The sequence below is a fragment of the Scatophagus argus genome, chromosome 19 (assembly GCF_020382885.2).
Source record: "Scatophagus argus isolate fScaArg1 chromosome 19, fScaArg1.pri, whole genome shotgun sequence".
Lineage (NCBI taxonomy): Eukaryota > Metazoa > Chordata > Actinopteri > Scatophagidae > Scatophagus > Scatophagus argus.
Window position 1 is genome coordinate 4,492,303 of NC_058511.1, and position 22,759 is coordinate 4,515,061.

Below are 22,759 nucleotides of genomic sequence, written 5' to 3' on the forward strand. Positions count from 1 at the left end.
TTTCACACTTGACTTATCTTTAATCAGGGTTCAGATCATTTATTTTACAACTTTTGTTCTCTAATGACTGAAGTACAAATTTATTTTCCCCCCTCAAGAAATAAAAAAAGATGGTAATACCATTCTGAACAAAACACAATGAAATATATTTACATATGTTCACACAAAGCTCCAACAGAACGTGACGACTTGTTTCATACACAGGATCCTCCTAATGTGCATCAGGGGGCCTCTTTACAAAGAAACAAAGAAAAAACAAAAACGAACTGGAAAGTCAGTTCATGTTCACCACCTGGAGGCGACTCTGGAAGCTGCACAGAAATCACTGCACCGTCTGCTCTCCAGGCCGGTGAAAGACAACTCAATTTAATATTTCACAAGTTAAAAACCAAATCGTCTCGTAAGATGACAGACGTAACACAAGTAAGCACGACCTGAATAACCTCAAACTGGCCATGTATTCTGCTTTACATCATCCAAGAACAAACCTCACAACATTTTTCTGAGAAGTCTGGACATCTAAACATTGGAACACTAAAGGAGATTTAATAACATTACAAATAATTTACAGGTGCATTATGATGACATAAAATCACTATTGAAGAAAACAGGCTGGAGACGTACACTCTACATTTTATTTTCAAAAAGTAAGTTTTTCATTTTACAACATTTATTTATATATAAGAGTATGATTATGAACATTGCGAACCGAAACTCCTGTCTCAGCAGAGCAGATCTTCATGAATCTTTTTGACAATCTTTGTCAACAGGTTCTTGCCTGGACTGAACGATGCCACAATCTCTTCAATCTGCTGGATCCTGCAAACACATGAAAATATCTCAATGTTTGTAAGTTTTTCTGGAACAAGAAAGTGTCCAATGTTTTGTCAATAAAAACTAAATAAACAAAAAGAAAGCTCGCTTATCTTAATAGCTGAGTCGAACTTACGTTGTGCTTCCGATGATGTTTTTGAAACTCTGCACTTGAAGGCTGCAGAAGTGGCTTGTCAGGCTGACGGAGAAGATCACCTCAAACTTGGAAAATTTCTTGAGACTGCTGAAGACAATGTGCACACTAGAGGAAGGAGGAAGGAGGAGGGGGGAAGAAACAATTTTATATATGGCAGCTACTTTCTTAAAGAAACAAGTGGTCTTTTTCCAGTCAGCTTTGTCACATTTGGTGAAAAGGTGAACATTATCTTTGCTCTTTAACTCAAGATGTGCCCGATATTATCGTGGCTTTGAATCCTCATACTGATTCATAAATGAGGAGTTCTCACTTGGTGTCCACACAGCTGATGTCGAGAACATCCAGCCTTAGACCTCCCCGCATTTTCAGCAGGCGCAACTCCTCCCCCAGCAGACGACAGCGGCTCACCACCAGGCCCACGTCGTGGAGCAGCTGCATACAACAGGAGACACAATACCCCCCGACTGAAAGCTCCGGTACAACGGAGTGAAATGTATTAATTTGGTTTTTCAGCATCTGGACTGGGACTGCTGACATAAACTTTAACAAGCCTGACCATAAACAACAACATTAACAAAAGAGATGTTCATTCACACATACCTTTGGAACGTGTCTGCTTGTTGGATACTTCTCCACCCAGGCAGCTTCGCCCTCGATGTACTGAGAGAGCAGCTTATGAACAAGGCAGGCGTGGCCCTGAGACTTCTCCTCTAGTTTGAAAACAGAATGTAAACTAGTTCTTTTTACAAATTACAAATAGCAGGGAGCAGCCAATGACGAGTGAGTCTGACGCGAAACAAGACTTGAACTCTGAAACACAATCTGCTTTAAAGGAAAAACACTTATGACAGACTGCTTTTTGTAGGTTATTTTCTTCTCACCATCTAGTTGATGTTTGAATGCGATGTGTGATATTTTCCTCTCAGCCTGATTGTTGGCATCAGCTCCTTCAAATGCAATGAAAAAGGAAAATGTTACCATTTAAAAAATGAAGTTAGAAAAGAACTTCAAAAACACAACTCAATCTCGTCAAAACCACACGTCTGCCTACTACAGACTATAACTCTGTGCATACTTTGGCTGGTAAATAATGGTTTTAGTTGCGAGGTTGCAGGTTCTGACAGTGTGACATTTTTTAACTTTATTTGCATGTACAAGTGGATGTACATCTTAATTTAAAAAAGAAAGAACTACTACTAGAAAGGTGCCTACCATGTAGAGGCCTAAATTCTGCTGGCTGCTTATTCATCATTGAGAAAATCTTACCATCGGGTTTTTCGAACACCAACTGCAGATGGAAGGTCTCATGGAGAAAAGTGTAGACTGTGCAGTTGTCTCTGTTCTCACCAAACTTCCATTCATTCACCCTGACATTACAAACGTACAAAACGGTTAATATCTTTGTGTGCAGAAGCTATTGATTGTCAAGACTGCTGATAAGACACGAAAAGGAGCATCATGTCCTGACAGGTGAGGGGGAGCAGCTTTTTTTTGTAAATGAAGTCCTGCATTGTTTTGGAAGCGAGACTCAAAACTAGAAACTGACATTTGCAGTGTGGTGACATGGCTCTCGAGGTTCCTCGTCTCAGCTTTCAGCCTGTTCAGTTTCTTTGAAGTTTGCACCTTCTGCATCTCCAGTTCAGATATTTGTCTGCGGCAGGAACAAAGAAAGGAATAAGAAACAAAAAGAAGCCATTTCATCTTCAGAAATCTTCAAAACACCTAATTATGAAAAAATAACTATCAATACTCTTCAGCTTACTGGTCATTATCTGCCAAAGCCTCAGTGATTTTCTTCATTTCTTTAAGAAAAAAAAAAGTAGAAATTCAGTAACTCATTCAACTCAAGCACATAAATAAATACAACAATGAAGCTGCATTACGAGTTACCTTCCTGACATGATTTCAGGCTTGGTTTGCCTTTGAAGCCTTTTTCTTTAACTGCAGCGAGTTCTGAAGGAAGGAAAAAGGAAAAAGCTGTTGCAGGTGTTTTTTGGCAATCTGCTAAATCGTTACTCAATTTTTAATTTACTGTTTTGTTTTGTTTTTTTTTTTTAACACAGACTGTGTCATTATAAACTGGACAGCCAGGAGTCATATTTTCCACAGCAGCCATACCTGTTTCTAACTGACGAATACAGTCATCCAAACTTTTTATCATCTCATCTGCCTCCTCAATCGTTCCTCTCAACTTCTGCTGCTCCTCCTGCAAAGATGAAAAATGTCAATAACCTCCCACGCTCTCAAAAGATCCCTAATGCTGTGACTGAGTATTTCTGCATGAAAGCTCTTACCAGATTAGCCTGCACAAGGTGTGAGTACAACACCTCCTTCATTTCATGTGACTGAACTTTGCTGGTCTTTCTGAACAAGTTATTTCTCTCCTTTAGTTTTGCGCCAAAAGATTTGAGCTGTGAATTCAAACAAATGCAGGGAGGGTTAGAAATAAGATCACATGCACGACTGACGCTCTTCCTGCTGCTAGATCTGCACCCACAGCAAAGAGCATCAACTAAACGCAAAAAATTATTCACATGCATTGCTATAAAATGATTATTACAACGCAAGTCAATAATCATGTGTCAGAAAAAGAGATTTTTGTAGTGTCCTTATGGAGTTCGCACAGCCCACACTGTTAACACGTCACGTGACCAAAGCCATCACGGCAGCAAGGAGGAAAGCAAACTGCAAAAAACAAAGTTCTTCTTTAACACCTCTTTCTCCGAAGAATTCCTTATTTCTTCCCACAAAGGTCTATTGACCGTCTTCAGTGGTTTGTCTAGATCCCACATTCGCTCCTTCAACCTAAGAAGAGGACAAAGCAGAGCCATGTTCAGCTTCAGCTGTAATGTCTCAGCTTTCAGAGACAACTCTTCTTTAAGCTCCTTCTCTCAATGGCTGCCGATGACACTTCAGATCTTATTCTGCAATTTCTGAAACACTCCCAAACAAAATATGCAAATGTAAAAAGCTTTCAACAAAGGATTACTTCAAATCTTAACTAACTAAAAGTGGACGTTTTATTAAGATTTATGGGTACTCAGGTTTAAACCTAAAATGAGGCATGAATAACTTTAATGGAAGAAGAATCATAAGGAAAGACGGTTAAATGCGACAAAAACTAATATATGTTTCCTTTCATTGTAGTCATAAATGTGCTATGAAATTGTGAGCACACATACCGCTCCACTTTTTCTGTGAGGTTCAGGACGTTTGTCTCATATACCATCTGTTTCAGACGGTTGATATGCTTGTCTTTCAGCAAATCCATCGGTGTGCGATCTGTGTCTGACAAAAGCTGCAAAAACAACATATGAAATCAGGTCACTGCATTTGGCTGCTGTTTATGATGTATCACCATAACATATCTGAAGATCGACCTACTCGTTCTGGAAGGACGCTTTGCCGAGGATTATGGATAACAAAGTCTATGTTGAAGATTTTAAAGAACTCCAGCACTGTAATGGTGCCATCATCGAATTTCTGTATTCAAAACATTGAAGGCAACATGAAATATCAGAATCAGAATCAGAAAAACTTTTATTGCCAGGTAGGTTCCACCTACGAGGAATTTGTTTTGGCATCTGGTGCAGCAGACAAACATGAATATTTCAAAGATATGTTTATAAAATATGCAAAAACTGTACCCTCTGCATGTCACTGGCGTAGTCTTCGAGTTGAGACTCGAACAGGCTTTGTTTGAAAGCTGAAAAAATAAAAATAATAATTAATTCAGAACATACCGGACGTCAGGAAAATATCGCAAAATAAGGACCTCAGCGACAGCAAACTACGCTATGTGAAACCATGACAACCCACTCGATTCAAACGTAGCTTCGCATCTGATGCTGGCTGTGTGACTGCTGTTGGATTCATCTGTGGTCTGCGTCGTCATGCAGGGAGCTGTGGTCATGTTGCTGTCACCCCCCACCAGAGGAGACTGTGATCCCTGAGAAAATGGAAAAACAGATGAAAAATTTCTTTAAAAACACATTTTAACAAAAAAAAATCATGACAAGTCTTCACTAATTAGAGCCAATCACATCTAATTTGCTGTTTGACCAAGAGAGTTTAAGCCAGATTGAATTAAACACAACACTTCCTACAGAGGTTTCAGATTAATCAAACACAGGCCAGAATCAGGGCAGGCCTGCCGTAAGATTTGATTTTCTAATTTTAAAAGTATATAAAACAGTGAATCACTGTTTATGCCGTTTAATTTTCATGAGGCAGAACGGTTCTTTAAATGTGCATGATCCCTAATTACTAATTATTTTTCATATTCTGAGCACGGTGGGCAGAGACACTTTGCACAAGTCAGTCAGTTAAAGAAGATGGGAGCTCGTAGTACTTTGCTTCTTAACAATCCAATCCATTACGATACGATACAAAAGGTGTTTGCTTTTGGCCTGCGGCCCACCATTGACTTTCAGTTTAAGCCCCACAGAGGAAAATATTTGAGCACTCCTGGGCCAGATTACGTCCTTTGTGTCACAAGAAGTGTTGAGTTTCAACATGATTCAATTCAACTTGATCACAATCAGAAAATGGCAATGGCTACAACTGTGAATAATTAGTGAACAGAAGTAGGATGTGGCTATGTTTTCATATGAATGGGATCGATGCTGTGGAAACAGGGGCACATGAGGAAAGAGGGACATTTCTTATTAAAATATGATAAATATTCTAATCAAATAAGGAAGATCGGAAGTTAAGCAGTTTGCAGTTAAAGACCTCAACCACAATTTGAGAACTAAGAGCACTAATTTGACTTACCATTTCAGAGTGAGCATCTGTCTCGATGGACGCTTTCATTCTCTTCTCATCCTCCATATTACTCTCATCTACTGGCAAATGCCTCTTTTTTCCATGGACAGCACTGATGAGGTCCTCTTCAAATACATTATCCTTTAGAGGACTTCCTTTTTCAGTGGCTTTCTGGAGACTCCTTGGGTCCAGCATTTCAGATACATCTTCACAGCTAGCGAGCTCTTCATCGTAAATATCGCTCACATCATCTTCAAAGTTGCTCAGCTGATTTGTGACATTGACCGTGATTGTCTTCGTATGTTCTCCCTCCAATGTCACCTTCTTTGGATCATCAGGTTTGCTTCTTGGTGGGAGTTTCGGCTTAAAGGCCCCCACTGAGAGCCTTGACAGAAGATGTTTAGTCTCCAAGGTGAAAGGAGTTGTGGTAGCAGTAAAGGGTTCTCCTTCTATAGGGCACGGAGTACTTTCCTGTGTACTTTCTTCAGTGTTTACTAAAGCCATTTCGAGTTCAGGCTCCCTTGCAGGTAGAGATTTGGTTTTGTCTTTTGAATTTTGGTCCATGTCGTGTTCCAGCGGAGGCGCAGGGTCTGCGCAGCTGCCAACGGCAATTGTATCAGGGGCTGTATTTATCATGTGGCTCAGACGCCTGATTTTTGAATGAATGTCGGCTAAACTCATTCGCCTGGATTTCCGTGAAGGTGCTGCATCAACAGCACCGGGTGAAAATGATGGATTTCTTGATTCAGATTCCATCCTGTTGTCAGTCTCATTTGAATCAAAATAATCTGTGTGTTTTGTGATTTCCGTCACTTCAGGGTTGGATGATCCCAGTGCTCCACTGCTCGGTTGTGAGGTCATCTCTGTTTTAGTCAAAGGGTCAGATTTGAGATAGAAGTCCTCTGTAGAAGAAGGGCAATGAGGTGGTTCATCTGTACAACTTTGTCCCAAAATGTGGTTTGTTTGAGTTTCAGTCATATCCATTCTTACATCACCCTCTGGACTGTCTGCCACGGTTTTATTTACTGGATTCTCCACAACAGCTGAAACACAATCTGGAGCTTCCTTTTCAGTATCAACATCGGGTTTCTGCATTTTAGGCTGGTCCAGAGAGCCATTTGTGCTTGCAGTTTCATGAGAGGAAACTGCAGCAGGAGCCGCTGTGGTGATCACAGGATTAGCCCAGGGGCCACTTGTTCTACAGAGGGAGTTTTTAAATCCTGTATGTAAAGTGTGTGCTGATGAAGGTCGGCTTCTAAGCGGAAAACATGACTCATTTTCTCTCTTCTTCACGGGTGGAGGAAAATCCATGTTTTCGCGGAAGGATAAAATGTTAGAATCTCGGTGTGGAAGAACGGATTCTGTCACTGAATCACTGACAATGTTCACAGTGTGACTTTGTGTTACATCCATGGCTGCATCATTTGCACTGAATCTCACTGTCTTCTCTCCACCACCAGGTAAAAAGTCCACCTTGTGGTGTGACTGTGGGTCGAAATCAGCTGCAATGTTCACAGTGTGACTTCGGGTCACATCCATGGCTGCATCATCTGCAGTGAACCTCACCGTCTTCTCTCCACCACCAGGTAAAAAGCCCACTTTGTGGTGTGACTGTGGGTCGAAACCAGTGGCGATGTTTACGGTGTGGCTTTGTGTCACTTCCATGGCTGCATCACTTGCAGTGAACCTCACAGTTTTTTCTCCACAAGAAGGCAGAAAGTCCATATTTTGGTGTAAATGCATTTCTAAATCACTGACAATGTTTACGGTGTGACTTTGTGTCACATCCATACAGGCTTCGTCAGCGGTGAATCTCACTGTTTTCTCTCTGCAGTCGTCTTCAGCATCAAACTTAACCTGAGGGAGACAGTCATAAAATGTGTCAGCTTTTATATGAGGCTGAGTCAGCATCATCATTAAGTGCTACCGTGTCATCAAAAGTGATTATAGCTGTTCCCAGCTGTCACATTAACGAGTGGTCAGAGCAGATACGGTCTGAATATGAAGACGAGACGAACACAGTTTATTCATAAGCAGGAAATTGTTTGCAAACATGGTTGCCATAAAGTCTTTATAAGCTGTTAATATGCAGATGTGTTCATCTTGATTAGCTGCTTCAGTTCCCAAAAAAAAACCCCAAAAAAACAAATACTAATGCAGCTTGACAGTACAGAGCTGAGCGGTTTATTAATTATTCTCTGAATGCAGCTTTAATGTTGGTTTAAAGATGTGATTCATTCATAAAACAAATGTGTAAAAGATCAAATTAAGCTGAGGTTTACACTCACCTGATGTCTTTGAAGAAGAACCTTTGAAGAAGCAGTCAATGAGGTTTCCATACCTAAACATGGAGACAGGAAGTAAGAGTAGAGATCCAACAAAAACAGCTACCTGACCAAAGTTCCAACATTTAAAAAATTATTCATCTGAAATGAGACACTCTATGTTTTTATGTTCGACATACTGAAACAAAACACTGAACTGGGGTTTTAAAACCACAACTCATAACAACTTAATAATGTCCTTTGGTTCAGATATTACACTTGTTCTGCCTTTGTTAAAAGTTCCACTGTGAAAAGTTTGGCTTTCATACCTTTGCGGTCAGATGACCTCAAAGCTTCACTGCGCTGCTGCTGTGAAGCCATCGCTGCTTTCTTCAAACGATTATTCTGAGGGGACACGTCTTGTGTGGGGAAATCAGCTGCAATGTTCACAGTGTGACTTTGCGTCACGTCCATACATGCGTCATCTGCAGAAAACCTCACTGTTTTCTCACTGCAGGCGTCTTCAGCATCAAATTTGACCTGCGGAGGGAAAAAAAACAGCACTTAAACATCAATATTAAACCCTACCAAAACAAAACAATCTTAATATGACAATTTTTTATTTAGCATTGCTACTTAATTATTGGAATACTATATAATATACTTCATTGTATTACCATAAAATGAAAGCATGCTATCATTCATTTAAAGAAACACACACATAGAGTCAGACACACACAACAGCACAGAACAAATACAGCTCTAGAAATTTAAGCTAATTTTAAACACTTCTCCGTTGTTTGTTTTGGTAGCTGCCTGTCCTCTCTACGTCCCTTTTCAACATGAAGGCCAGCTTACAAACGTTCCCATATTGCAGCAAACAGCATGCTAAAATGTGCTTTCGAAAACATTTCAAGCTAGAAAAAGGCTATGGAATAACAGGATCTTGATTCTTAAACGGTGTGTTCAGATGCCGCTTTCTTTCTTTACTGACTGAATGAATTTGTTGAATGAATTTGTTCTTGCTTGAGATGCTGGTGCTCAGGTGTGATATCTGGTGACAGTGATTGTTATATATAGAGAAGCTTTAAAGGAAAACACGTGAATTTTTAAACTCACCTGATGTCCTGATGACCTTTGGAGGATCTTTGTCTTTAAGACTGGCTTCAGTGAGGCTTCCATGTCTAATGTGGAGATGGGAAATGAATGACTGAAATTAATGTTTTTAATCCTGGACACGTTATAAAATATATGCAACTTATTTACATCACCAAAATATTTTTTTATTCAAATGTTAAATGTCAACTGTTGGTTCCCTTTCTCACTTTCATCACTGTCCCAAGGTGTCATTTTTGGTTCCTCACACTCAAAATTATTTAGACATTTGAGTAAAAAAGAAAGATTTATGCGTTTCATACCGGCACTATTGGATGATCCCGGTGCTTGTCCTGAGGTGATCTCTGTCCTCTTCATGTCTCGTATGGGAAAAAGAAACTGACAAGGATCATCTGAGCCACTGGGCCCTGTGATGCGGCCTGTCTGAGCTTCAGTCATATCCATGCTCACATCACTTTCAGAACAGACTGCACCTCCATTAAATGAGCCTCCAGGGCTCACGGCTGCATTTCGTGACTGATTTTCTTCACCAGCATCAGTTTTAAGCTGGGTCAGGGAGGTGTATGTGTCGACAGTTTCCTTAGAGGAAGCTGCGCCAGGAGGCACAGCGTTAGCATTGGGGACGCTTGTTTTAGAGAGACTTGCAAGAAAGTTTTGAAATCCTGGATCCAAACCACTTGCTGATGAACTGGGCAGACCACAAGTCTCACGTTTTCTCTCCTCTAGAGATGAAGCATTGTCCCTTTTCCCACAAGTACGGTTTTGGTTTGGAGGAGCTAATGAACCACTGGAAATGTTTACTGTATGACTCTGAGTCATGTCCATGAACTCATCACCTGCAGTGAACATTATTGTTTTCTCTCTGCATTCATCTTTAGTATCAAGGCTGACCTGGAGGAGAGAAGACAATACGTTATCCCATAGTCACTGGAAACACTATACTGACTGATGGTAACGGCAACTAAACTGAGCATTTTCCCAAGCATGTTGTACTGTCAGCACAGTCATTAGTTTCACACTTAAAACCGGAAAATATTTCTAACGGCAAAATGAACTAATTATAAAACTCACCTTGTGTCTCTGATGAGAAGCATGTAGAGCAGAATTCGTCGAGGATGTCATATCTAAATTTGGAAATTGAAAGATATGCTATTTAAACTGTGTTCAAACGTAAGCTGTGAAATAATACCAGAACCCACACAAGATGCCACGTATTAAGTCAAAGCAAGAAAAACATTGATGATGAAACACTTGGCTCATTGATAAACTGGTGAGTTGATAGAAGATCCAATACCTTTAGGGTTGAATGATGCCAGCATTTTACTGCTCTGCTGCTGTTTTGTCTTCTCTGTTGTCTGTGACACCCTGCTGTTAGGGTGGGAGTGCACTTCTTGTCCCTGACAGGGACCGTCATCATCAGTGAAGCCTTGAATGCGGCCTGTGTGAGCTACAGTCATATCCATGCTTACATCATCCTTTTGACAGAGGACACTTCCATAAGATCTCGTCTTCCTTGATGCGTTTAGCGACTTCTCCATCGCAGCTGAAACAGAGGTGGGAGCCTGATTTTCTTTATCAACATAATCCGTTTGTGTTTTATGCTGGGCCTGTGAGCTGCTTGTTTCTTCAGAGGATGCTCCAGCAGGAAGTGTCACACTGGTGATCACAGGATTAACACCAGGGTGACTTGGTTTAAAGATACTTGCAAGGAAATTTTCAAATTCAGGATCCAAGCAAGGCACTGATGAGGATATGTTCCTCGTCTCTGCATTTAGACCTGTGCTTCTGCAGGTGGGCAGTGACACTGATCCACTTGTTAGGTTCACAGTATGACTTAGGGTCATATCCATGGATCCTTCATCTGCAGTGAACATGACCGTTTTGTCTCTGCTGCTGGGAAAAACGGCATAGTTTTGATGGGATATGTCTGGAAGGAGTTGTGCATCATTGGCGATGTTTATAGTTTGACAGTGGGTCATGTCCATGAATGCATCATCTGTGGAAAACATCACTGTTTTCTCCCCAAAGTCATTCCCAGTATCAAAGTTGACCTGGTGAAGATGAGTAGATTCATTTTAATGGACAGTCTCTAAGTATCAGGTTTTACACGAAAACCTCTGCTGAACATTAATACAAAGCATTACAATATCATAAAGATAATTATAACAAAGCAATTGCACCATTTGGTAAGACAACTAAGCAAAACAGCGGAGTGACTTCAAGCTCACCTTATCCCTTTGTTGAGAAGCATGTAGAGGAGCATTCAATAAGGTTTCCATTCCTAGATTTAAAGAGCTGAACTTAGCAAAAGTCATCTTACTTTGCAACAGCTGATAGGCATACATGGTAAAAGTTAAAAACTCAACACCCCCACCTGTAATTTGTTGAATCCCATCTTCGGTGTGTGCCACCTGAACCCTGTTGATAGAAAGCACAACATTTTAAGGCAAACAATCTACCAGTTGTGTGAGACTTTGAGTCTAAGATTATCACCTGAAATACAGCTGACTGGGTTGAGATTAGGACTGATGTCTCCTTACCTATTCTGTGTGGCTGCTGATGCTGTAAAAGAGAGTACAGGACTAATATTACAAAGGTGCTTTGAATAAAAAGAAATCACATACTCATATGTAAATTACATACTTACTTGTCATTAAATCTTGTAAAGGACTCCGGGCAGGAGAGGCATTTTTTACATCGCTGTAAAAATATAAATTACTGATTAGGTTGAAATACGTGAGTGGAAAATTGAACCTGGACTTTTTTTCCCTAATGTCTCACCTTGAGAACAGGAGAACATTGTTGGCAGGCGCAAAACTGACTCTTCTTGAATTCCTCTTTTCTGCTGGCTTGGCACACTCCACCTTAGTGAAATAAACAATAATATATACGCATAAACAAAGTTATTGAAACTCAGTTTTATTCTTTTTAGGGTGGGAATTAACGCTGAAAAATTTATTATGGTTGAAGCGTCTTTTTAATCAGGATGAAAATCCTCAGTTTTACTTATAAAACAAAGTCGGGCAAAAAATCTTAAATCAAGCAATTTATTTACCACATTTTCCTGTTGCTCTGGATCAGGGAATCTGGTTGACTTTCGTGGTGCTTTCAAAATCTGAAAATGAAAAAGACAACACAGTTCAGGCTAATGATGTGTTCACATGACAATTAAAAAGTATCATGATTCCTCCATAAAATTATTGGCAGCACTGACCGAAGAAATGCGGCGCTTGGAGAATCCACTGCTTTCACTGTAGCAGAGAACATGAAACACAGTATTAAGCTCTGATGTATGTGCAAGTGGGATGCTTATAAGTATATAAAATGTGAATACAGTCATATCACAAGCTCATGTTGTAAAGCTGCACATGGCTGCTTCCTCTAGATAAAATAATTTTCACTCACTCATTCTTGGCAGGATCCAGAGGCTCCATTTTCAACTGTGGACAAAGGAAAACAATGATCGATAAAGTAAACCAGAGCTTCTGAAGATGAAACTTAAGGTCAGGTACCCAACGGTGCAGCAGGTTGAATGCAACTGTTCATCAGAAAACATAAACTTGCTTAAGTAATACATGTGGAAAATAAAATTACCATCACAGCATGAACATAGACGATAAACATACAAAGTGTACCCGTCACTCAGCCTCTGTTAAGAAGGTATGCTGCCTCTATGACACCGGGGAAATATGGCATGATGATAATGGATGAGCCGAGGGTGAATGCGCTTCTGTTGTACAGCTCACGGTTTTAATTTGTTCATGCAACATATGCTCGGTAACGCTAACACTTGGAAACGTTAATAGGGGCAACGCTAGCTGGAAATGGATTTTCCAATTGACAACAAACGCTACATATTCCGCCATAGAAGCAGTTTACCCGAAATCACTCCAGTCAAATACAAAACACACTGCCAGTTACTGACTTCGATAGCAAGAAAGAAAACGGTGACTTATTTCTTTTTTTCATAACTTATTTAGCTCAAAAGCTCGTGTCCGGGTGCTACAGTATGAAGAAAAAACGGAACACCAAAAAAAGAAAACATTTCAGTGCATACCTTATTGTTGTTAGGAGTTAACCCCACGCGTTTTACAAAGGATACGGTTGTGTTATTCCTGGTAAATTAACTTAAAATTGCTTTCATGTCGCTTATATTTGGCCGGTTCGATATGCGAACCTGAAAACTGCAGCTCACGTCAACGAGCCTCGATGCTAACGTTTGAGTTTTGAATTTAGCCGCCTCCACACATGCGCAATGCGCTCTAGGCTTTGGATTTTGTCTTTATCGATTACTTTGGTTGTTTTTGTTCCTGTATTAAACTCAACGAAAGATAATCCATACAAATATACAGAACACTCGAATTAATCAATAAATACAAATCGTCTGAGAACGAGAAATAGCGAAAAGTTTTTACGTATACAGGAAATAACGTAAACAAACCGGAATTGCCCAAGAGGGCGGGATGTTTTTGAATTTGTGGATGGGTCTCAGCTTTGACTGTTGATAAATCTCATATTGAATTTATCCAGAAAGGTAGGTCTTGATGACTCGTTATTAAACCATGTCACAGATATTATTGTGTTTCGGTCATGTTGAACGCTTAACTTAAGCTAAGCTAACTAGACGCTTGTTGTATACATCGTTGGAAATCGAACCAGACTCCATTCAAAATCTGTCAAATTTACGCTCCGCCATTAGTTTTGCTATTTATTGTATAGAATACATAAAAGCAGACTGCAAAGAAGCCTGCTTAGTTAAATAACAGTTAAACAGCTGGTTCAGTAAAGATTTAGTGAACTAAACGTGGTTAATTTCATTATTTCTTCACACAGGTGTCTTTGCCATCACTGGCTTTGTATTCTTCGCAAATAGACCAATGTTCTCCAAAATCCCAAGAGGTGGGCATAATTATTTTTTTATTGCACTTTTATAGTGGTACTTTAATGTGTATGTTCATTTGTTGAAGCCGAACGAATCTTATGTCTGATCTTATGTGTTTTTCAGGTGTGCAGGTACCTGCAGAAACGAAGAAAACCGGTCATAAACCTGAACCCAAAGACACAGCAGCTGTAACAGCAAATGCTGCCCAAAAGTCAGATGGTGTCCTTAAATGTCAAAAAGAAAACTTGCCAAGGTAAGAAACTATGATTCAGTAAATAGTGGGATAGGAAAAATCATCTTCATCTTTATCAGCTTACTGAGTGCAACACCACCAACAGTGGGAAAACAAATCCAGCTACTAGTGGTGTTGCACTCAATAGGCTGATAAAGATGAGCAATACCCCACTCCACACCAGTCCTCTATGACAAAATTCAATGCAAAGTAGTCTTAAATGTTTCCTCAGAATGGCAAAGGGATCAATGGAAGAAATGGGAGTCAAAACTTAGAATGAAATACAATGTAAAGTGAGTGAGTTTTCCATCCAGAGAAACCTGTACACACTAGTGTCAGATCTTTTCCTTTCCTCTCCTTGACATCTTTGTGGTGTAAAGCATCACAAACCTCTGATAACTGACAGATAACTAATGTTTGCCTCAATGTTTTTTCACTTTTGTGTTCCAGGAAAAATGCTGCTCCTAAGGTTCACAAGGGGTAAGTCATGCATTATATTGCACATCTTAAACATTCACACAACACAGGATGAACATCGGTGATAAATAAAGAAATTCTGATTCTGATTATTTGCCCACAACTTTGTGTTGCACCTTTCCATAGAGTCTCCACCAGGTATGGGCAACAGGTAGAGCTCAAGGAGCAAAATCAACATTTGCTGGCTACAAATGAGGAGCTGCAGAAAAACCTCACAGACACACAGGTGCAGAAAGCAATTTAAATAAAGTATTTGTTGGACTGCAACATAACTGTAAACTGTAACATCTTTCAGGCTGCTCCTACTAATTGCATGTCACTTGTCTGTCAGCTGCAGTTGTACAGTATTTGTTTATTTATGTTTTCAATATGCCATTGGAATCTGTGTTGCTTTGCTAAAATCCTTGTTATATTGCAGCAAAGAGTAGCTGAGTTGGAGCTACAATTCAGCGACCTTGAAAAGGAGAATGTGGGGTTACAGAAAAACCTGAAAGACTGTCATGTACTCCTAGTCGCAGCCAAAATAGACCCAGGTGAATGTTTATCCCTGTTTTCAAAGTGCCTTAATGTGAGCCTCATTTCTCTCGTTGCTTGATTAAAAAATAATAATATTCTTCTCTCTCTTTTCATCTCTCTGATTCTTAGTTTTAGGAGAAAGGGTTGGAGAAGCTGCACAACAAAATGAAGATCAAAGAAAAGAAGTCATGGTTATATATATTTTTATTTCAGTTTACTATATTGTATGTCAAAGTGAATTTGAATCAAACTGACACAAATAAATTGGAAATTACAGTAGAAAAGATATATGTATTAATTTGCTCAAGAAAATTGAGAAAAAAAGTTACCTGTTTCAAAATAAATCAAATCTGCACTCTACTTGTATCCTACACATTAAAGGGTTACACATTTTAGGTTTTCACAGGCAGGACCATCTAGTTAACAGTTTTCATTGTCTCTATGTCAGAGTGTCTCCACAGACCTGCTGCATGAACTGAAAGCGTTTGGAGACATTGCATCACAGCAACGAGCCCGGTTAGAGGTGAGTCAGTTTTTTTTAAATTAAATTTAACTGACCAGCTTAACTTTGCTTTCTGTCATAGCTGATTTAACTGATGGTTAAAGTGTATTTTTAAAAGTCCCTCATTTTACACACATACAGGAAATCCAGACAACAATGACAGAACTCGCCAAAGCACGAGAACATATGATACAAGAAAGGGAGGACTTTTCCCTGGAGGCTGCAGAAATGGAAAAAGCCCTCCAAGAAGCAGAAGCTCTCTTGTTGTAAAATTGTATAATAATTTCCCATATTAAAATTATTTAAAAATGTGGGGGAAAGACGTATATCGATGCATGATGTGTGTTTTAATATTAACCGAATAAAGGATTTTTATTTCCTCATGATCTTCGTCTCACCTCCACTTTCAAACAGTCAAAACAACACAGTGAGTTCTTATGGGTCTAACGAGTACAATATTTTAGCCAGCTCGCTTACAATTACCTATATCCTGTTTGAGTAGAAATTTTATTTTTAGGAGTATATCCTCAACTGAATACATTTTGTACACAGGTTGGCGATCACTGCAAACATAATTCTTCCACCAATTCTGAAGAAGTTTGGATGCTGTGTGAAGTGTGACTAAAAACCTAATGCAACCAACTGCAAACAAATCGTGTTTACTGACAACAGTTTTAAAATGTAATTTACAGAATCGTGTCTTTGCTTTCAAGAATTCCAGTGCCAGTGATGCTACTATCACCTGTTAACAATGATTCTGTTTACCTGTGCAATTTTCTATACAGGTGTTTTTGAGTGGTCTACAAGTATCCCAGTCGTTTGTGGCCCTTGTCCTTTGACTTGTTGCTGGCAGCAAGTTCAGAATAAACACATTTACAAAAATCAAGTTAACAAAGTAAAACATTAAACGGTACAAAGACAATATATGCCCTAAAAGGATTAGAAAATGTTCTTGTTTTACTTATGTTTGACATAACGTACCAGTTTTTTTGAAGGTTGTACAAATTTGAGCTACTTGTACTGATGTTTTGATGTGACTTATCCCGTCCACTACATTTTGGAAGCCATTTTTGTTTTTTTGTTTTTTGTTTTTTTTTTAACTCCTCTTCGTGTATTTTTCAACATTAGTTACACTGCAGACTCAAATTATTAATAAAAATATAAATAATCTAATTCTGATTTCTGATGAATTCCTTATTATAATCCAGTGGTAATAAATGTGTTATTCTGAAATGGACAGTTCTGCGTAACGAACACTTTTGCTTTTGGCGCTTGACGTAGATTTTGTTGCTAGTACTCCTACTATCGCTTTATCCCATCCTAAGAGTTTATTTTTTGCCTGGCAGATTGATGTAGGGGTTGTTGCAGCTGTCCAGGTTGGTATCAATAGTGGTGGTGCTGCTGGTGGTGGTGGTGAAGTTTTTATGACCATTTTGTCCTTTGACGTTGTAGTAGTAGATGAACAGGAAGAAACCTATCGGACAAAGAAAGATGGGTACTCATAAGGACAAATTGAAATGCGTGTGTAATATATCTATATTTTAATTTTATCTCTACTTTGCACTCATGCCTCAAGTAGCACATTGTTCATCCACTTTTCAAATATGCTGCTACTCTATGTTTTAGCAAAAGTTCTAATGTGAATGTACAGTAGTCTGATTTGAGTTAAATATAGTCAAATAAGTGAAATCTGAGGATGTCATGGAGCTGTGATTGGTGGGGTGTAAAAAAAGTGGAGGACAACGAGAACGAGAGTCAGGTAAATTTTAAATGTACCGAGCACTCAAATCATCTCAAAATACCTCATGTGTTTCTCTTACTTATCGCAAAACTTGTTCTCATGAAAACTAGAAAATCTTACAGACAGATGGCTCCACTTTGACAATATGTTTTTGGTGATTTGGTGGAACTGACCCTTTAATCATCAAACAAATGTAAATCTTGTCATAACCCTTAAAAGTAACTGCTATGGTGTCATATTAGCTTTGGGTAGAAGATTTTTCTTTTTTACCAGTTGGATGTAATGGAACAAACTGCATACACAAAATTTACATATTATCATCTAAGCAAACAATGGCCCATTTACATGTTGAGCTGACGTGGAACAACATCTGCATTCATTTGGAGTTGGATATGTATTGAATTAAGACCAATATTCAATACACCCTTTAGCTTTCTTCATGTCCACCAACTCTTAATGGAAATATCAGTCTTTTTAATTTTGCCTACGTGCTGCTTGGTGCAGGTTACTGCCTGCTGGAAGTCACGCTAATGAAAGATGTAAGAGTTAACCGCAACAGTAAAGGTGTAGGCCATTAAGTGTGGAACAGATTTGGTGTGATGGTTCATTAGTCTAATCATCTGTTGTGAATCTAAAATAAAACATATTTATCCTGTGAGTAAAGTGGTAAAAACATACTTTAAGGATTTCCAAAGTAATATGCTGAAACATTATCATTTAGAACTGCTAATCAAATCCAGGCTGATCGCAGATGTGGATACCTTGGAAAGAATTGAGGACTGTAAAGATGTAGTAGGCGGGGGTCTGGAAGGTACCATGGCTGAAGAAAGCAAAACCCCATGTGATACCCAGCATGCAACACAGTCCCAGGATGGTTACAATGCCTTTACCACTTGTGCTAATTTGTGTGTTGCTTGTGTTGGTTCTCTTCAGACAGAAGAGCCAGGACAATATGATGATGAAGGTAGTGAAGGTGAAGAGGAAAACCAATGTGTAGTAACCTATGTTGACAATGTAGTGGACGGTGCTGTCTGTTATCCAGCACCTTGTGACAGAAAAATATGCCAGTCAATTAATAGAAGCATTGGTATGATAGTGAAATATATAATCCAGATATTTCAATATTATTTACCAACTCACATGGTCACAGTTTCCTCAGTGTCACTGGTGGAGATGACTTGTTTACCATATTTTCCGATGGCGAGCAAGGAAATCCCGGCTATACCTGGTAGAGCTGGAAATGGAAAAGGAAAACCAAGAAAACTGCAAATGTCAAGTCTGAGATCAGGAGAGAAAAGAGAATAATGATCTGTGCTCACCCCAGCTGGTGATGGAGACTTTGAGCAGGTAGTGATGGATTACAACTTTGCCGCCCTTGTACAGCTGCAGGCAGATGTGGAAGGCCTGTACGGAAAACCAATTGAACGTGGCCAGCAAGAAGTAGTGCATGACAGCTGCCATGATCTTACAGCCCGTAGAGCTCTCCAGTTTCGCCACAAAGTTGTTGATCAGGAAAGTGAAGTTGAGCAAGAACATGGCGCACACCAGTTGGATGAGAATCCCAGTGGCTTTACTGGCCTTGGTCTTCCTGTGAGGAGAGATGAACAGAGAAGTCATGTTATGTTTAGAAAAGATATATAATGCAAACCGTGACTAACAAGATTCAAAATTTGAGTTATGTAAGTAATATTTATCCGCATAAGCCTATGTGTATTTATTCATCTTCTTCTTTGGTCTCTAAATAGTGTTTACTGCAACAGCAGCTTTAAAATGTAGCTGTGAACATAGAAGAAAATCAAAAGAAGAAAAGAAGAAAAAAAGAACATATTTAACATTATTATTTTCATAAGGCATTTATTTGGTACATATAACAGTTATTCCCATGTACTCCCACAATGAAGCTACTATTGTAACAGCCTCATTTCCTTACTGAAAATGTTGCAACATTACACCAACCACAGTGTTCTGCTATTATGGAAAGTATGTATTTGCATAAACTTTCACCACATCAACCACCGTGGAACAGCATAGCTATTGCCCCGAGATGATTTCTTATTCTACATTTACCTGTCTGATATAACCTTAATGTTTCTGCATTCTTTGTCATTGTTTATTTATTTTTTTTTTAACTAATTTTAGGCCAGCAAAAATAACTTGGTAAATATATTAATTAGTAATTCTCAAATATTTTCTTTGCAACAGAAGCATGTCATTTTGGAAAATAACAGTAATTTTATTTTCATAGAAGTTTTTTGGGGAGCCTAACTGGTGAGACAAAGGTTCTGTTGCCCTTACCTCATGAGGAAGTGCATGAAGAAGACAATGCTGAGGAAGAACATGGACAATCCACAGCCAACTTGGGTGATAATGGTGAGGTTGTTCAGGTCAGAACTAGAAATGGTTTGATTTAGAGGAGTCTGCAAAGAGCAAAAATGAAGTTGTTTTTGTCACATGGCCTGGCATTGGTAATCAGGTTGGGTTCATTAACAAGCTGTGAAATGAGATAGCTACATTACACAGTGCAATCAACCATGGTGGTTACACGGAGGGAAGTCCAAATATTTGTATTCTGTTGGCAATGGATATCATGAAAAATATTACAAAATAAGTAAAAAGTACCAATAAGATAGCAAAAAATGTCAAATGGGAACACTGGCATGTAATGTTCTCTCCATTGCTTTTTGTCAGACATCCATCATTGGTCCAGTTTGGTTGCTTTCCTAAAAGACAATAACATGCAAACAGTACAGAGATGAAAATGGAGCTTTCATCAACGCATATGAGTGAGAAATGACGGAAAGACTCAAGCATCAATTCTCCAGCCTGTCAGGCTCAATCCAATTTACTTCACTGTCAGCCGGAATTTAGCTGGATAGCTGGTGGGTACTCCTGATGGGAGTAATGAAATTCGGATTGGCTCGAAATTAAATTCTAACTCTGTTTTCCATCAAATACCATACTATCAAATCCAGATGTAAATGAAAATTAAAACACTGATAGAAACAGTGATAGACACAGTCAGTGCAGACTGACCTGCAAAGCTTGGTTATAACTGCCAAAACTGTAATGTGACAGATTCTATTTGTTCACTCACAAAATGACTTTCCAGCTGTTACGGTACACAGTGCAAAATCAAACATTATTAATATTTATTACTTACTGCTGTTCTTTTCCTGCAGAGACATGTCAAAATGTCTTGTGTGATCATTTACCATGTACACAGCAGCATTATTTTGCATGTAACACATCAAATTACAAATAAATAATAGACAGAAATCATCACTCATATGAGTAGATATAGGCCTATTCAAAATTTTATCTTGCAATTTTTTTCAAGCAATATCTTCAACACATTCTCATACAACATCAACTTGCAAAAATACCTTCACCGTTCCATGACTGACAAGATGGAATTCCCTCCTGTAAACAAAATAGTAGAACTGCATTAAAAACCAAGAAATACAAATAATACAGATTTGATGACGCATCTTTTTGTTCTACTTACGTATTTCATATTTCGAAAATTGATGGATATTTGGTCTGTGAGATTGGAGATAGTGGCTCCCATTTCAACAGCTAAAACCTCATTACCTAAAACAGAGCTGTTCCTCTCATCCTTAAGAAATGGAAAAAATTGGACTAATATGATCAAAGGTGTATCTAACATATCATTAAAGGTGAAAGAGATATTTTTTCTCACCTTGGCCATATTCAGGAATCGGAAAACAGCTGCAAATGGTACACTAATGTTCAAACTGATGGATTTTTCAAACGCTTCTTTTGGCACTGTGACAGATCTTGTAAATGAATCCAAAAAATCTTTGTTTTCTATAATCTGCAGGGAAGAGCATAACAAGTGTGTTATATCATGTGCAGTGCAGTATTAAACCTGAAAGAAATGTATTTAATGGTTTCATTCATAATGTTTTATATGAAACCATTATGTTTTTCTCCTAACCAAGTAGTTTTGGTTCCATAATGACCATGTGACTGTGTTGGCGTCAAATAAGCTCTGTTGTTATGGTGTCATCTGTATCGTATACCTCAGTATTTGTTTGTGTACACATTAAACAAACATAGCAGAGTTTTGACTGTTATACCCTCCACTCTCATCCTCCGCGAAGCTTAACGCGTCATGACTCTAGATCCATGGGCCTAATAATGTAATATAATGCTTCTTTCAGCTTACTCTTGGAAAGAAAGCAAGATTAAGAGTATTTCCCCAAATGATGAACAAAAAGGTGGTTCCCAAAGAGAGTCACATCCAAAAGCATATCATTGTTCTGAAGTCTGTAATGAGAACTGAACACTTATTCTGTTGATATGGCACATGTATGAAGGTCAAATAAAAGTAATGTACCCACATTCATGCTGGAATTTGCAGACATATAAGCAAAGGAGACTTCATTTACGTCCTCAGGCTCTGTTTCTCTCACTAAGAGACCCGTGACTCCTTCTCCCAGAGTCAGTACCGCTGAAGACACATTGATGGAAGCGGCAAGGTCGGACATTTTGCTCATGACTTCACTGTTGACAGAGGGAAGAACATTCATGCTTTATTAAGGAAGTGAAATGTGTAATCAGTACACAGAGACATAAGAGTGGTATTTGCATGATGTTATAAGAGAATATAAACACTATGAGTCCTATAAGGATATTCTCTCACTTGTTGCCTTTGAGCTAAGCTAAGCTAACCACCTCCATGCTCAGGCTCTTCTCTTTAAAAGGCTCTGGTAGGGGGAAACAGCTAGCCTGGCACTGTTTAATTGCCTAATTGTACCTCTCAGGTTGATGAAAGAAGAGATTCTTAAACTTTGGACGGAACAGCACTAGCTGTTTCCCCCTTCTTCCAATCTTCCTGCAAAACTAAGCTAATCAAATTCTTGCTCTAGCTCAAACAGAGATATAAATCTTATTGTCTCACTCTTGGAAAGAAAGTTAATTTCATTTATATCTTAGGGCTCATGTACAAAAACACTCATCTAACATACATATTCTCCGACTATTATAACTATTTATTTTATAAGTTAATTAAACCCATCTTACGCAGCTTTGGAAGGGTTGACTTCTCCTCCTTCAAAGTCTACTGTCACATTAAAATGTGCCAGATCACTATGATTAAGTTCATAGCCAGGCGTTTTCACTGGATCATCACAGTTAATACAGACTTTGTTTTCTCCCGTCATATTGATGATGTACTTGTCCTTGACCTGTAGACCTGAAAGGAAGGGAAATCTCATTAGACTTCCAGTCACCAGAACAAACCTCTCCTTAAGTAAAATATAGCAACAG

The 22,759-nt window shown here is 38.9% G+C and overlaps 3 protein-coding genes across 6 annotated transcripts in view; 1 reads left to right on the forward strand and 2 right to left on the reverse strand.

Annotated features, from left to right (window-relative positions):
- knl1 (kinetochore scaffold 1) lies at window positions 1-13,565 on the reverse strand. Of its 2 annotated transcripts, none has more exons than XM_046372340.1 (32): window positions 13,175-13,565; window positions 12,523-12,557; window positions 12,332-12,368; window positions 12,173-12,232; window positions 11,899-11,981; window positions 11,765-11,817; window positions 11,658-11,679; window positions 11,492-11,535; window positions 11,346-11,398; window positions 10,412-11,168; window positions 10,189-10,241; window positions 9,420-10,008; window positions 9,121-9,185; window positions 8,331-8,541; window positions 8,026-8,078; window positions 5,747-7,594; window positions 4,790-4,919; window positions 4,618-4,676; window positions 4,355-4,453; window positions 4,153-4,268; window positions 3,685-3,775; window positions 3,265-3,381; window positions 3,089-3,176; window positions 2,861-2,923; window positions 2,733-2,772; window positions 2,517-2,621; window positions 2,237-2,337; window positions 1,852-1,917; window positions 1,571-1,680; window positions 1,281-1,402; window positions 950-1,075; window positions 1-819 (listed from the first exon to the last, which is right to left on the reverse strand). In XM_046372340.1, the coding sequence occupies exons 2-32, from the start codon at window positions 12,549-12,551 to the stop codon at window positions 723-725; spliced, it is 5,487 nt and encodes a 1,828-aa protein (XP_046228296.1). In that variant the 5' UTR covers window positions 12,552-12,557; window positions 13,175-13,565; the 3' UTR covers window positions 1-722. The 2 variants fall into 2 exon arrangements, with proteins under 2 accessions (XP_046228296.1, XP_046228295.1); XM_046372339.1 differs by lacking the exon at window positions 13,175-13,565 and adding an exon at window positions 12,712-13,097.
- Window positions 13,044-16,112, forward strand: knstrn (kinetochore localized astrin (SPAG5) binding protein). Its single transcript, XM_046372350.1, has 9 exons — window positions 13,044-13,064; window positions 13,951-14,016; window positions 14,123-14,252; window positions 14,682-14,711; window positions 14,835-14,934; window positions 15,127-15,241; window positions 15,354-15,415; window positions 15,673-15,747; window positions 15,868-16,112. Exons 2-9 carry the CDS (start codon window positions 13,995-13,997, stop codon window positions 15,994-15,996), a joined length of 663 nt encoding a protein of 220 aa, XP_046228306.1. The 5' UTR covers window positions 13,044-13,064; window positions 13,951-13,994; the 3' UTR covers window positions 15,997-16,112.
- LOC124050143 (adhesion G protein-coupled receptor G3-like) overlaps window positions 15,411-22,759 on the reverse strand; it is a 12,713-nt gene continuing 5,364 nt past the window's right edge. For 2 of the 3 annotated variants that reach the window (XM_046372342.1, XM_046372341.1), the window contains exons 7-17: window positions 22,514-22,685; window positions 21,832-21,994; window positions 21,168-21,302; window positions 20,973-21,083; window positions 20,851-20,887; window positions 20,087-20,187; window positions 19,763-19,884; window positions 18,787-19,055; window positions 18,608-18,701; window positions 18,229-18,512; window positions 15,411-17,200 (exon numbers count right to left, since the gene is read on the reverse strand). In XM_046372342.1, coding sequence (XP_046228298.1) covers window positions 17,055-17,200; window positions 18,229-18,512; window positions 18,608-18,701; window positions 18,787-19,055; window positions 19,763-19,884; window positions 20,087-20,187; window positions 20,851-20,887; window positions 20,973-21,083; window positions 21,168-21,302; window positions 21,832-21,994; window positions 22,514-22,685 — 1,634 coding nt within the window. In that variant the 3' untranslated portion in view covers window positions 15,411-17,054. The remainder of the gene's footprint in view (window positions 17,201-18,228; window positions 18,513-18,607; window positions 18,702-18,786; window positions 19,056-19,762; window positions 19,885-20,086; window positions 20,188-20,850; window positions 20,888-20,972; window positions 21,084-21,167; window positions 21,303-21,831; window positions 21,995-22,513; window positions 22,686-22,759) is intronic. The other variant, XM_046372343.1, reaches the window with a different exon arrangement.